Raw genomic sequence first — 15,262 nt, forward strand, 5'->3', positions numbered from 1 at the left:
TTCCGACCGTGTGTAGGCTCCATCACACATTTTTCATCGGATTTTCCGACACACAAAGTTTGAGAGCAGGATATAAAATTTTCCGACAACAAAATCCGTTGTCGGAAATTCCAATTGTGTGTACACAAATCCGACGGACAAAGTGCCACGCATGCTCAGAATAAATAAAGAGATGAAAGCTATTGGCCACTGCCCCGTTTATAGTCCCGACGTACGTGTTTTACGTCACCACGTTTAGAACGATCGGATTTTCCGACAACTTTGTGTGACCGTGTGTATGCAAGACAAGTTTGAACCAACATCCGTCGGAAAAAATCCATGGATTTTGTTGTCAGAATGTCCGAACAAAGTCCGACCGTGTGTACGGGGCATAACACATGAATTTTCTTTGATCTAAACTGTTCCACTTTAGCTCTGGCTGTATGTTTAGTGTCATTGTCCTGCTGGAAGGTGAGCCTCCGCCCCAGTCTCAAGTCTTTTTGCAGACTCTGACAGGTTTTCTTCTAAGTTTGCCCTGTATTTGGCTCCATCCATCTTCCCATCAACTCTGAGCAGCTTCCCTGTCCCTGTTAAAGAAAAGCATCCTCACAACATGATGCTGTCACCACCATGTTTCACGGTGGGGATTGTGTGTTCAGGGTGATATGCAGTGTTAGCATTCCGCTACACATAGCGTTTTGCTTTTAGGCCAAAAAGTTTAATTTTGGTCTCTTCTGACCAGAGCACCTTCCTCTACATTTTTGCTGTATCCCCCACATGGCTTCTCGCAAATTGCAAACGGAACTTCTTATTGGCTTTCTTTCAACAATGGCTTTATTCTTGCCACTCTTCCATAAAGGCCAGATTTGTGGAGTGCACGACTAATAGTTGTCCTGTGGACAGATTCTCCCACCTGAGCTGTGGATCTCTGCAGCTCCTCCAGAGTTACCATGGGCCTCTTGGCTGCTTCTCTGATTAATGCTCTCCTTGCCTGGCCTGTAAGTTTATGTGGACGGCCATGTCTTGGTATTTTTGCATTTGTGCCATACTCTTTCCATTTTCGTATTATAAATTGAAAAGTGCTCAGTGATCAAAGCTTGGGATATTTTTTTTAACCTAACCCTGCTTTAAACTTCTCCACAACTTTATCCCTGACCTGTCTGGTGTGTTCATTGGCCTTCATGATGCTGTTTGTTCACTGAGGTTCTCTAACAAACCTCTGAGGGCTTCACAGAACAGCCACGTTTATGTTGAGCTTAAATTACACAAAGGTGGACTCTATTTACTAGTTAGGTGACTTCTGGAGGCAATTGGTTCCATTAGATTTTAGTTAGGGATATCAGAGTAAAGGGGGCTGAATACAAATGCACGCAACACTTTTCAGATATTTATTTGTAAAAAAAATTGAAAACAAAATTTATAATTTTCCTTCTAAATCACAATTATCTGCCACTTTGTGTTGGTCTATCACATAAAATCCCAACAAAATACATTTACGTTTTTGGTTGTAACATGACAAAATGTGGAAAATGTCAAGGAGTATGGATACTTTTTCAAGGCACTGTAGTGTGGGCAGTTAAAGCTTAAAGTAATACTAAAAGGCTCATTTGTATTTGTTTTAAAATAACAAACATATCATACTTACCTGGTTTTGCACAGAGCAGCTCCGATCCACCTCTTCTCGGGTTCCTCTGGCATTCCGGGCTTCACCCCCCTGCCGAGTTCCCTTATTGCAAATCGCTTGCTATGGGGGCACTTGTGTGTGCGCTTGCTTCCGAGCTGTTCTCTGTGTGTCCTTAAAGTGGTTGACTAATTCATTCTATGCATTAGGCTAAAAAACCTTTTATGTGTAGCAGCCCCCTCAGCCCCACTAGTACTTACCTGAGCCCATCTCGATACAGCGATGTTGCACAAGAGACTCAGCTGTCAGGGACTCCTCATTGGCTGAGACAGCAGTGGGACACCATTGGCTCACGCTGCAGTCAATCAAAATGAGTGAGCAAATGAAAAGAGGGAGGGGGTGGGGCCAGGCCGCAGCTCCGTGTCTGAATGGACGCACAGAGCAGCAGCTTGGCATGGGTGCCTCCACAGCAAGCTGTTTGCTGTAGGGGCACTCAGCAGGAGGGAGGGGCCAGGAGCGCCGGTGAGGGACCGGAGAAGAGGAGGATCAGGGTTGCTCTGTGCAAAACCACTGCACAGAGCAGGCAAGAATAACATCTTTTTTTATTTTAAACAACAAAAATTTAGACTTTGGTATCACTTTAAGACACACAGAGAGGAACTCGGCCCCACCCCCTCCTTGCTCTTTCCTTACTGGCTCTGATTGGCAGCAGTAGGAGCCAATGGCTCCTGCTGCTGCATCTGCACCAATGAGGAGCGAGAGACCTGGGAGAGCCTTGGCTCGGGCTCAGGTATATATTTAGGGGGGCTGCAGGGTAAGCTCCATGCAGAAGGTTTTTTACCTTACTGCATAGAATGCAGGAACGTAAAAAAAAAAAACTTCTGCCTTTAGAACCACTTTAGCCCCACTTTTTTCTGTGAAGTTCATTGATAGGACACATCAGTAACGTAAGAACCAGCAGGTGGGACCACAAAGTACAAAATGCATCCACTACACCCGGAAGTGTGTCTAGTGTTGAGGATTCCTCTTATTATAAAATAAATATGACATAGGTCAGGAGATTAGTATATTGTGTGATCCTGGTTACTTTTGGAGCAGTGGAAACAGTCAACACAGATCAAACCAGGCCAGAGGCATATTTACCCCAACTAACACAATAGACATGGTTGTGCGCACGGGGTGTGCCGGGTGTGCCTGAGAACACCCTAATGCCCAGGAAAACCCCAGGGTCAGAATGTGTTTGTGATAACTCCATTTTGGCACTCCTGCTAACTTGTAGTGCTGCGAGTAGGACTATCTTTCAGTTGGATGCCAAATTCCTGTGAGAATTGCAGCCACTGGCAGCCGCATTTTCCGATACTGCCTCTGTAGTTCCGGCTACAGCATCCCTGACAGCTGAATATCATTCCGCCCACCTGCTGTCAGAGATGCTATAGCCAGGACTTTAGAGGCAGCATGGGATAACTCCTGACTGCTTACTCCACAGCTGGTAGCTTCAGTACTGACAGGAGTAAGTGGTTACCAGAGCCCACCATCCTATGCTTTTTGTTGCCACAAAAAGCTTGAAAAGGGAAGGCTAGCACTCCCCTCAGGTCCTCGTTTCTCTGGATAAGTCGGGCCTTTCACAGCTCCAGTACAGGTGGGCGGAGCAGGAAGAGATCATCCTAGTGCAGCCCTGATCACTGCTTCCTGCCCAGCACAGCTCTCCCTGGGCAGAGTGAAGATCTCAGAGGATGGATGGCAGTCTGCATCTTCTCCACATGATGTGAGTCCAACCTTCTCTGTCTTCTATACAAGGTTGTGCTGTAAACCTGCCCTGCACCTTGCAGGGACGATTTACTGAAAGAGAAAGTAACTTTCTTGAATAGGATAAGAATTACTTCTGTTACATAGATGTGTTCAACATACACATTATATCTTATTAAAATCATTCTTCTTTAATAAGATATAGTATATATGTGAAATACATCTATGTAACACCTCAGAAGTCCCAGTAATTCTTAAAATGGAGTTCCACCCGTGTTTTAGTTTATTAAAAGTCAGCAGCTACAAAAAATGTAGCTGCTGACTTTTAATAAGCAGACACTTACCTGTCCCAGGGTCCAGCTAAGCAGCTTCCCGAAGCTTCGCTCCTCTCCCCCTCCTCTCATAGCAACTGTGGGCACCCTGCCGTGACAACTTGCGGCTTCATGGGCGCACACACACTGCACATGCGCGAGTCGCTCTGCACTCTGCTATTGGCCACGCAATTTTCTGGGACCTGTGACATGTTCCAGAAGATTGCAGGGAGGGAGGGGCCGCCTAGGGGGAGAGGAGGAGTTGCCTAGGCGGCCGAGAAACGGATGCAGGAAGTGGGACAGGAAGTCTCTCTCAGAAGAAGGTACCCACTGTGCTTAAAGCGGAAGTTCCACTTTTGGAAGAAACTTCACTTTAACCTATCAAAAAATGTTAGCATAAACAGCAAGGAATGTGATTTTATAATACAGCCCAACTTCAGGAAAGCGAAAGTTCATCCATGCAGTGTGGGGGGAGGGGGGATATCCTCTACCTGATTCCAAGCTGTCTTCCTTCACCCAAAGCCTTGACATCATCACATACCATAGAGAGGCAATAACCCTGTATGGTATGATGTTGAGGCTGCATAGGTGTGAACCCACCCTGAAACCTTGTTCAAACAGCAGCTTGCAGCAAACTGGCTGCAGCACTAACCATTTTGGTAGTATCAAAGTGGACTCTATAGTAATTAGAGGTGTTCACTCTGGCCTTAAAGTAGAAATGTCAGTGACTTTATAAGTTTGCAAGAAAATAAAAATTCCTAACCTATGACAATATACAACAATAGTATAATATTAAAAAATAAAAAAAAAACTTTTGCTAACTATGGCCAATAAAAAGTAGTCTCTGAGCTCCAGGAAAGTGACTATACCTGAAGTCCAGGGAGAGTGATGTCTTCAGGGTCTAAATTTTTTATCACAGCAGCTGAATCAGCTGGTTGAGACAGATCTGGAACAGGATCAGCAGTCATGGTATTTTTTAAATTAAGGGGGGAAAGTCTAGCTCTAGCTCCTTAGCAAGCTGTATATTTACTTATATACAAGTTTAATCTAGTAAGAAAGGAAAACGTGTCCCTTCTATTGCTCATTCAGCTGTGCGTATGTTATATAAATAGATATATAAATATATAAATAGCAGGAGATCAAATTACACAGTCTATTTAGGCTATTCACAACATAGTAGTAAATCACTGCAGAAAAAAACCTAGAAATCGCTTTTGACTGCAGACAGTAATGCCCTCTACACACGGTCGGATTTTCTGACGCAAAATGTGTGATAGGACCTTGTTGTCGGAAATTCCGACTGTGTGTAGGCTCCATCACACATTTTCCATCGGAATTTCCGACACATAAAGTTTGAGAGCTTGCTATAAAATTTTCTGACAACAAAATCCGTTGTCGGAAATTCCGATCATGTGTACACAAATCCGACGCACAAAGTGCCACGCATGCTCAGAATAAATTAAGAGACGAAAGCTATTGGCTACTGCTCCGTTTATAGTCCCGACGTACGTGTTTTACGTCACCGCGTTCAGAACGATCTGATTTTCTGTCAACTTTGTGTGACCGTGTGTATGCAAGACAAGTTTGAGCCAACATCCGTCTGAAAAAATCCATCGATTTTGTTGTCGGAATGTCCGATCAATGTCCGATCGTGTGTACAGGGCATAAGAATGAAATCTTGACATGCAATATTTCATATTTACCAGGTAACATTTTTACAAAAAATAATTTAAAAAAAAAACAAAACATAGTAAAAAAGTTCCATCTGGTGTTTTTTCAGCTAGTGCTGTGATGTATGCTCATCCTGGTGATAGAATAAAGTTTTGGATAGATCAATATCCTACCTTTTGTCTTGGGCAAAGATTTGGTAGCCATTATTTGGATAAGCATAGCAAAGAGACTAACTCACTAACTAGGATAACAGGAAAAAGCTAATTGACAGTTATAGCTGTGGACCTGTATCAAGGAAGTTCGTATACCATGCTATGCCTTTTGGTTAGGTGCAGGAATGTCAAATGTCCAATGTGGCATATCATATGGTGAAATATTTGGTCTTGCAGTTTGTACTTCATCTTGAAATGTGTCATAACCGTAATAATTGTCTTCATCGGTAATATCTGACTCATGAATAAGGTCATCTTCGGGAAGACTTAAATTCATAAAGCTCTTATTCGGCGATTCATCCTTTTCAGATATTACAGAGCCTTGTAGAGTTATAATGTCTTTATCTATGATTAGAATGTTTATAGGCACTGAATAAGCCTCCAAGAAAAGTAAATTAGCATTGTTTCTTCTCATGGTGTTCTGATTAAAAAAAAAAAGCATATGTTAAAAACATTTTTGAATATCTAAATTGGTGCTGTTTCAGTGACTTTGAACTGAACCTTTCATTTGTAAGTTAGATCTGGAAGCCTGTCTAGTTTTTTAGGAATCACCTACAGTAAAGCAACAGTAAAGCTGCCATTTCTTGAACACTTAAACCATGTCCACCCAACACTTATGACTAAAACTTGAGGACTTTAGGGGTATTAGATATGCTCTCAAAATGTCAACAATGCTGTCGATTCCCAGTCATAAATATCAGCAATTCCCACCTGTCAAAATGACAGCCAGGACTTGCTATATATCATAGCAAGAACAGCTGTCAGAAATGTAGCCGTTTTTTGTAAAATAAAGTAGCAGAAAGTCCAATAAGGTAACAACTATTGCTATTTCATTCATATGTAGATCAAAGAGGTGACATTTGATCTGCATAAGGCAACAGTTAAATCAACCTTACAAGTTAAAAAAAGATTTTGTTTTTTAAATAAAATATATTCTTGTATAACCTCAGATTAACAATTAGTTAAAGTGGAGTTCCAAGAGTTTACAACTCTTCAGCATCCCTCACTAAACTGCGCACTGTAAACAAATTGGATATTTTTTTATTTTTTTTCTCAGCACCTACTGTATATCTGCTGTATTCATTTTTCACTTCCTCTTCCCTGGCTACGGCCCATCGCATAATTTCCTGTTTGCAATGCCTTCTGGGAAGGGGCGGCAACTTCCTCTGAAACTGCCGTTGCTATGGAAACCTGACCTGAAACCTATTACACTGCTTGTGCTGCACTGAGCATGTGCGAGATCTGCAAGGATGAGATCCAGGAAGAAATACAGTCTGCCCACACTTAAGATGGCCACGGCCTGCTGTAAGTTTATAAAATAACAAACTACTGCTATAAACTAACAAAACAGACCTTAGTTTACAGACTAACTTTGCTAGAATACATTAAGCTTGTGTATTATAGGGGTATTTTTATTTAAAAAGTTTAATTTCGGCCAGAACACCACTTTAACTATAATCGGCCCTAGTTAACCAATTCCTCCTCCTTTCTCCTTAGCTATTTTTTTGTCTGCTAATCCTTTTTTATCAGTAGCAGCCATTTTTTTAAATTTGGTTAGAGTTGGCAAGGGTTAGAACTTCTGTCAGATTTTTATTGCTGTCAGTGTTCTGATTGAAATATTTCCCTTTTCCCCCCTCCCCTGGATACACAACACGATGCAAGTGAGAATTCACAGAATTCAGTTAGGCAACATTCCACTTCTGCGAGCTGTCCCCACTGTAAGTAATGTTTGCTCTTGCATTATGCAAAACTATTACATTTTGGATTTATTCTCTCTTCCTCTTACTAGGAGGAGAACAAATAGGGGAATCAATGGTGGAAAAGGATCTGGGGGTTTTGGTAGATCATAAGCTTAATAATAGCATGCCATGCCAAGCTGCGGTTTCCAACGCGAGCAAAGTCCTTTCTTGTTTTAAGAGAGGTATGGACTCCAGAGAGAGAGATATCATTTTGCCCCTGTGCAAATCATTAGTAAGACCTCAGTTTTGGGCACTAGTTCTCAAAAAGGATATCGGGGAACTGGAGAAAATGCAAAGAAGGGCAACCAAACTAATAAGAGGCATGGAGGGGCTCATATTTGAGGAAAGATTACAGGAACTGAATTTATTCTCTCTTGAGAAGAAGAGATTAAGTGGGGATATGATCAACATGTATAAATTCATAAGTGTTCCATATAGTGAACTTGGTGTTGAGTTTTTCACTTGAAGGTCATCACAGAGGACAAGGGGGGAAACGAGATTTAATCTCCAATTATGGAAAAGTTTCTTCACAGTAATGTGAATAGACTCCCTCAATAGTTGGTTCTGTCCAGCTCAGTAGATTGCTTTAAAAAGGACCATATTATTTCCTAAATGTACATAATATAACTGGATACTAACATTTATGGGTATAGTTGATCCAGGAAATATCCGATTGCCTCCTGAGGGTTCAGGGAAGATTTTTTTCCCCTGCTGGGGCAAATTGGATCATGTTTTGCTGGGATTTTATGCCTTCCTCTGGATCAACTGTGGGTATAGGATTGTATGTTTTTTCCCTTTTATTGGCTGAACTGGATGGACTTGTGTCTTTTTTCAAACAGACTAACTATGTAACTATTTAATTACACTCACTGGCCACTTTATTAGGTACATCTTGCTAGTACCTGGTTGGACTCCTTTTGCCTTCAGGACTGCCCTAATTCTTCATGGCAAAGATTCAACAATGTGTTGGAAACACTCTTCAGAGATTTTGGTCCATATTGACATGATAGCATCACGCAGTTGCTGCAGATTTGTCAGCTGCACATCCGTGATGCAAATCTCCTGTTCCGCCACATCCCAAAGATGCTCTACTGGATTGAGATATGACTGTGAGGCCATTGGAGTACAGTGAACTCATTGTCATGTCAAGAAACCAGTATGAGATTATTTGAGCTTTATGACATGGTGCATTTTCCTGCTGGAAGTAGCCATCAGAAGATGAGTACACTGTTGTCATAAAGGGATGGACATGGTTGGTCAGCAAAAATACTCAGGTTGGCCCTGGCATTTAAATGATGCTCAATTAGTACTAAGGGGCCAAAAGTGTGTCAATAAAATATCCCCTACACCATCACCACCGGCCTGAACCGTTGATAAAAGGCAGGATGGTTGCTTGCATTCATGTTTATGCCAAATTCTGACCCTACCATCTGAATGTCGCAGCTGAAATCCAGACTTATCAGACCTGACAATGTTTTTCCAATATTCTATTATACAAATTTGGTGGGCCTGTGCGAATTGTAGCCTCAGTTTCCTGTTCTTAGCTGACAGGGGTGGCATCTGGTGTGGTCTTTTGCTGCTGTAGCCTATCTGTTTCAAGGTTTAATGTGTTGTGCGTTCAGAGATGGAATTCTGGAATACCTGGGTGGTTATTTGAGTTACTGTTGCCTATCTATCATCCCGAACCACTCTGCCCATTCTCCTATGACCTCAACAAGGCACAACTTCCGCTCATTGGATATTTTCTCTTTTCTCTTTCTCTGTAAACCCTAGAGATGGTTGTGCATGAAAATCCCAGTAGATCAGCAGTTTTGGAAATACTCAGACCACCCCTTTTGGCACCAAAAACCATACCACGTTCAAAGTTAATTAAACACCCTTTCTTCTCCATTCTGATGCTCGGTTTGAACTTCAGCAAGTCATCTCCACCATGCCTATATGTCTAAATGCATTGAGTTGCTGCCATGTGATTGGCTAATTAGCAATTTGTGTTACCAAGGACTTGAACAGGTGCACCTATTAAAGTGGCCAGCGAGTGTATGCTTCTGCTCTCATGACAATAGTTACTAGGTCAAAAAGTAAACGTGACTCTTAATAAAAACTGGGCAGAGATTCTAAATCTTCCTTACTCTATTCTAAATTTAAAAAATGTTCAACTTTAAAGAATTCTCTTGAAGATTTAACACACCACCTACCAGAAATATATTAACCTTCTTCTTTTACATGGTGTGGCTTCAGTTTCATAATTTTGAACTAGTGACAGGGTCACTTTAACCCCACCAACAGTAAACACTTAAAGTGTAACTCCACTCCACGTGTAACACAGTATAACAGTACCAATCAATTTCCATATGATTCCAATATAGAAAGGTTTTAATAATTTAAAAAAACATGGCTGGAAGCAGATTAAACTAGCATGGTCATTTTAGTACTAAATTAAAAAAAATATATATTTATATTGCTTTTTTATGCTTAAACACATTTGTATATATTGTTTTATCTACAAATATGAAGCTATCCCTTCCCCTAAAATAGTACTCTAAGTGTAATATTATAGCACATTCTCAACTTTAATATTGTTGACTTTCCTTAACAGTGAAAAACCTGTCTAACTGCAGAGAGCACCCACGCTACTGCACTGAAATACTGCATTTTTAAAATGCTTGTACAATTATGTTACTTACCAGACTATGTGGTTGGCTGGACTTGTTGACGTGAATATACTTATTCACAGCATAAGCTACTAAAATGAATGTTAATGTGGCCAATATCACTGGCAAACTATATTGTAACACTTCAATTGTTTGTTCACTGTAATCTGCAAAGAAGAAGAAAAAATCTATGTACCTATTCATTGCTCATTAATATTTTTTATTAATTAATATTAGCCAACATTTAATTACATGTAAAATGATGTTCACAGAACATGGTTTCTAAAATATTTCCCACCAAACCAGCAGCCAGGAGGGGTGACAACAAACTATTAGATCTTTTGTTCCATTATGCTGGTGCTGGTTCTTCATCCTTTATACCAGGGGTAGGCAACCTTAATGAGATTGAGATCTACCTGAACAAAATGGGAGAGGTCAAAGATCACGGAGCACAGTGTCTGCCAATTTCGCCTCCTCACACCTGATTTAAAACTCTAATTTCAGTACTACTGTGTCGCAATTGTGTGCATTGCATGGCAATCATGGGTTTAAATCAGTTGGTGATGGGGCAACATATCGCCTTCTCACCACCTGTCAAACAGACTGGGATTGCTTTTTTTGAGAGGAGCAGCAGTGTCTGCTGCACTTGTGAATGAGCCGCTTTCAGAAAGTGCACCAAACTCGCAGGATATGATTGACGTCTATGGCTAAATGCAGCAAACCAGCAGGAAAGCTGTAGGTAGACTGGACCAGTGGTGTGAGGAAACCACAGCACATCAGTGTGAAAGCAGCATTATACTATTATGACCTGTGAATTGCTTCACACTGCCCTGAAGATCTCTTCTTTCCTGCTGCTGGCACCACTCCGGAGAACGCTAGTAGGGATAAGAGATGGAGTGCAGTTGGTATCACTCCGCATAGGACAGGAGCCAGCACTACAGAGGAATCATCAACTAATGCGGCTCTTGCTTTCTACTACAGATACTACAGATTTACAAGTAGTCCCTCTGCATTGCACTCTGTTTGATGCCTTGGGATGGAGGGTCAGCAAGCCCAGACCGAGATCTACCAGTCACCTGATCTACAGGTTGCTGACCCCCCGCTTTATACTAACCTATGCTCTGCTACGTTTATGCATTGTGGCAAGACAGAAGTGTCACTTCCTCACTGCCAACATCAACCCACCGTCTAATAGCATTTGGTAATGCAGTTACTTAAATATAGGGAGGTCCCTGCCATTTTGCTCTCAGTTAGACTTCGGGTTACTCATTTGGAGCAACCAATGAGCAAATCCATTCTGTTGCTCTGCACTCTGAAAAATAAAGAACATTAGGGGACTTCAGGCCCATTTTTAGGTAAAAGCAGGGAATGAAGGCTCCCCCAAGCGCTGTAACAGAAACTGCAATGTACCAAGAGACTGTAGTCTGCACATTGGATTATGGAAAGGGTAGAGAAGGGAAATAAGCCTGCATGAAAGATCCATGTTAAACTCAACTACATAAAAACCAATGACTATGTTTTATTAGCAGACTGAGCCCATTGCCCTTATTTACTGTACTCATTACAATATATTGACTTCTCAAAATAATGTACAGTCTTAGTTTCGACAAAAAAAAAGAACTTTAAGCAAGCCTTTTATTTTATTTGGTTTTTACTAGAAAATACCTTTTGTGCCTTTATAGAAGGGAAAAATTGCAGAATAAAATGTACCTTTTTGTTAGAGAAAAAACAAGGAGTTAAAAGTGTATTTATCATGTTAATGAAACCCTCCCTCTATTACCAGGTTCATATTGAATAAACACTTTATTTATCCAAACATATTAAGCCATGACCACGGTGGATAAACTATAGCGCGCTAGGGTGCTGCAACTGCCCCATCCCATTTGCTATCCCATGGACCTGAAAGTAGCAACATTTTCATTTCTGCCTGGGATTTGGGAGCTTGTGGGTTAAGACATTTAAGAGCCATCAGATGTGCAGACAGTGGCACATATGATGGTCTGAAACATCTGATGGCCCTCGCATCTAGGGTATCAGATCTAGGGTACAAACTCCCTCACATACCATATTTCGTGATGAGAAAAAGTTTTCCAACCTATCCAATCACTATTTCTTACCATAAGGCCTCATGCACACTGGTTTCTTGTAAACGCTGTTTATCCTGACAGGAGAAAATCAGTGTTAGAAATTCACTTAAGCTGCATTTTTTCAAAAGAGTTTAGCAGAATTTACCACTTTTCAAAAACGTGACTTGAGTGCTCTCAATATCCTTGGTGACTTAGTGCTCCCCCTCAAGGATCCCCACTCACCAGATCCGGTCACCCCAAAGGGGCAATGCGCATATAGATATGGCCTCTGTGGTCTCCTTATCGGCGTGGTCGATGGGGCTCCAAGGGTGATCCTCAGCATTCATAAGAAAGTAGAGCTTGGTCATTCATATGAAAAAGAAGGAATAGTGGACTCCCATAGTGTAGTAAATAAAAATAAAAATTTATTGCGACATATAAAATCTTCCAATAAAAAACTACAGTCCAGGACAACTGGCTATAGTATTCCAGCAGCAAGGTAACCAAAAAGATAATTTACTCCAAGCTTTGGTGTAGCTTACACAATGCTACCCCAATAAAGTATAAAAACAACCGGCAGCCTGTGACGCTAGATGGAGGTAAAGAACGAGTGTTTTGCACTCCCCTTGAGTTTAACAGCAGCAGTGTGCATGAGGCCTAAGCGTCAGCTCAGAAGAGGGGTGCATTTTGCCAAATCCACATTTGCAAAAACAGAACGTTAAAAACAAGATCTATCCCTTGAGCTGAATCACAATAGGCAACCACAAAGGCTTGATGTGTTTCTTACCTCTTTCTGTTGTAATACATGTTGTTCCGGACATACTGCTCTCTCTTCCAAATACTGACAATTTGGCAGTTATACAATACTTTGTATGTGAATCTAAATGTTCTTTTTTGTAATAAGGAGTCTAAAACAGAGGAAAATGTGGGTGTAAGTAGCTTTTGGATCATGTGTTTCATTTGGTTTTGCATAATAATTTCAAACATATTATATATATAACAGCTTATAACATTTCTAACACATTTTGAGCTTTACATAGAGATTTAAAATCTAACACAATTAGTAAAGTGCTTTACCATTTATCAGCCCTGCTCTTTTAAAGGGTAACCCTGTGTAAAAGGAAAGAATGACAGTTTGAGTATAATGATTAATGGTCCATGGTTATTAGCAGGGACCCCCATGAGATAGCATTCTGGCTGTTCTGTTTCTCTGTGCCCTCTTTTTGGTTATACCAATTGGTCTAAAGAATTCCAGCACCCTCGTGGCAGAAAGGTGATTGGCCACTTTGTAGTAGGTTTTTTTTTTCCTGAGCTGAGGCATCAGACAATCTCAGCAGCAGTTACGAAAGATCTGATGCAGCAGCTAATCTGGCAAGTCAAGACCTCCACTGGTCCTAGAAAATGCTATCCCCTCAAAAAATTGTTCAGTTATATTAGGCTATTTATTCACCTCCCTTTTTTTCTTTATCACGCTTATATTTTAAAGCATTCTCTTTTTTTCTCAAAGGGATTTTATCTGGGATATGTCTATTCACAAGTTTTATTTATTAACTGGACTTTTTTTTTCATTAGCTCTTCTGATTCACTAGTTATTCTTTAACTTTATCTTATGTTTTCTACTTATGCAAAATATTTGCTATTCTACTGGCTGACAAAACATCTACTGTACGGTATTGAGCTTCTTGGCATAATGAATGGCTTGTCAACCACGGAGTTTAGACTAGCTGTAAGATGGTTAGAATGTAGTTTTTTCATTGTTTTTATCTGAATGTAATTTTTTTTTCCATCCCACTCTCCTCGGGAGTTCTCAATGACGTCCATGATCTGAGGAGGGACGTAGGGATAGTCCAGACCTCACTCCAGAGCAACTTTCCTCTGAACCTCCCGCTGGAATCGGGAAAACCTGGGCATCTCTTTAGGTCTCCCCTTTTCCGGTGGTACACAGGCATCCTGGGATCTCACAATCCATTGCCGATAGGTGGGTGCTCTGGTCTGGGTGGTGGAAGATCTGTTCACAAACAGTTTACTGCTGTGGACAAGGGTCCCTGTGGCTTCCTCTGTTCCCAGCATCAGCTCCGATCCATCTCCTCCCTCAGACTCCTCCCTCAGACTGAGCATGGCAATCTCCCATCTCCTATTCTCCCTCATCTGAGCTCTCCTCAGGGGATGACCACTCCACCAGTCTTTCCAGGGACCCAAATTCTGCCAAAAGTCTGGGGGAACCCCAATCGATGACCCTGCCCTCACACTTCCCTTCCGGCACACCTGAGGGCACACCTCCCTCCTGCACTGGCTCGGCTGAAATTAGGATGGTGAGGGCCAGGGTTACCAGGCCCCCGACCAGGCCGTGGGTCATGGCAGTCTCCTTCTTTCCCGACGTCCTCTTCCTTTGCATGGGAGTCACCAGGTCACAACTCTACTCCGCCTTTAAGGGATGATTCAAGGCCTTCTTCAGCCTTCTGGAACTTCCACGGCTGTAATTGCACAGTCCTAAAAGCAAGTCCACATTATATTATCGAGGCTCTTGCTGGGCAGATGTTAGCCGTATCAGCAGTTTGCCGCAATGGCCACCTCGGTCGGTAACCAGCACATGGGGCATAGTAGGCAGAGTTGCTCTGTCCCGTCGACCATCCCTAAGGCAAATCCCCCGCTGTGCTCCAATCGGATACCAGTATTTACCAGTGTCCACTCCGGCAATTCCGGCAACCAGGTTAAGGCTGGCAGTAAACGACCACCCTCCGCCATCTTCCTTTGCCTCATGGTGTCTGATGCTAGCAGGGAATGCTTCAGGGCATGGCACCGCCCCCTCACTTCCAGACAGGCTGGCGCCTGCGAAACTGATAGGCAGGCTCCTCCCTGGGCACGCTGCTGTAACCCCTTGTTAGACAAACTGAAGTTTGCAGGTATGCTGATGCTAGCAGGATTTGTCCAGACATCCATACACTGACTGTGCCCAAGCAAATGGAGATAGATGTCCGCTGACTTTCCCGAGTTTGTAACCAATGTGTCACTGAAGGGCAACACAGTCCTGCCCACAGGCTTATCCTGATCACCCCGGGCAACAGTAGACACTTCCAAGCACACTTTACTGTCTATAGCAGGAGTTTGGAGCAAAAGTTCAAGATGACCAGCATTTGCAGAGCGCTGGGCATATTTGAAATCCAGTGAGAAATGTCCAGGACTAACAGAACACTAGGCATATTTGTAATCCATAGGCACTATCGCCCGCCGTGGTTACCACGGGTGACAGCACGTGGTAGAAAGTC

General features: G+C 42.1%; 1 protein-coding gene across 1 annotated transcript in view; it reads right to left on the reverse strand.

Moving 5' to 3' along the window:
• Positions 1–1,353: 1,353 nt before the first annotated feature.
• Positions 1,354–15,262, reverse strand: part of LOC141140312 (interleukin-20 receptor subunit alpha-like) — a 45,962-nt gene continuing 32,053 nt past the window's right edge. The window contains exons 5-7 of the mRNA XM_073627351.1: positions 12,784–12,904; positions 9,964–10,097; positions 1,354–5,961 (exon numbers count right to left, since the gene is read on the reverse strand). Of these exons, the coding sequence (XP_073483452.1) occupies positions 5,641–5,961; positions 9,964–10,097; positions 12,784–12,904 (576 nt within the window). The 3' untranslated portion in view covers positions 1,354–5,640. The remainder of the gene's footprint in view (positions 5,962–9,963; positions 10,098–12,783; positions 12,905–15,262) is intronic.

This window comes from Aquarana catesbeiana, linkage group LG04, assembly GCF_042186555.1.
Source record: "Aquarana catesbeiana isolate 2022-GZ linkage group LG04, ASM4218655v1, whole genome shotgun sequence".
Lineage (NCBI taxonomy): Eukaryota > Metazoa > Chordata > Amphibia > Anura > Ranidae > Aquarana > Aquarana catesbeiana.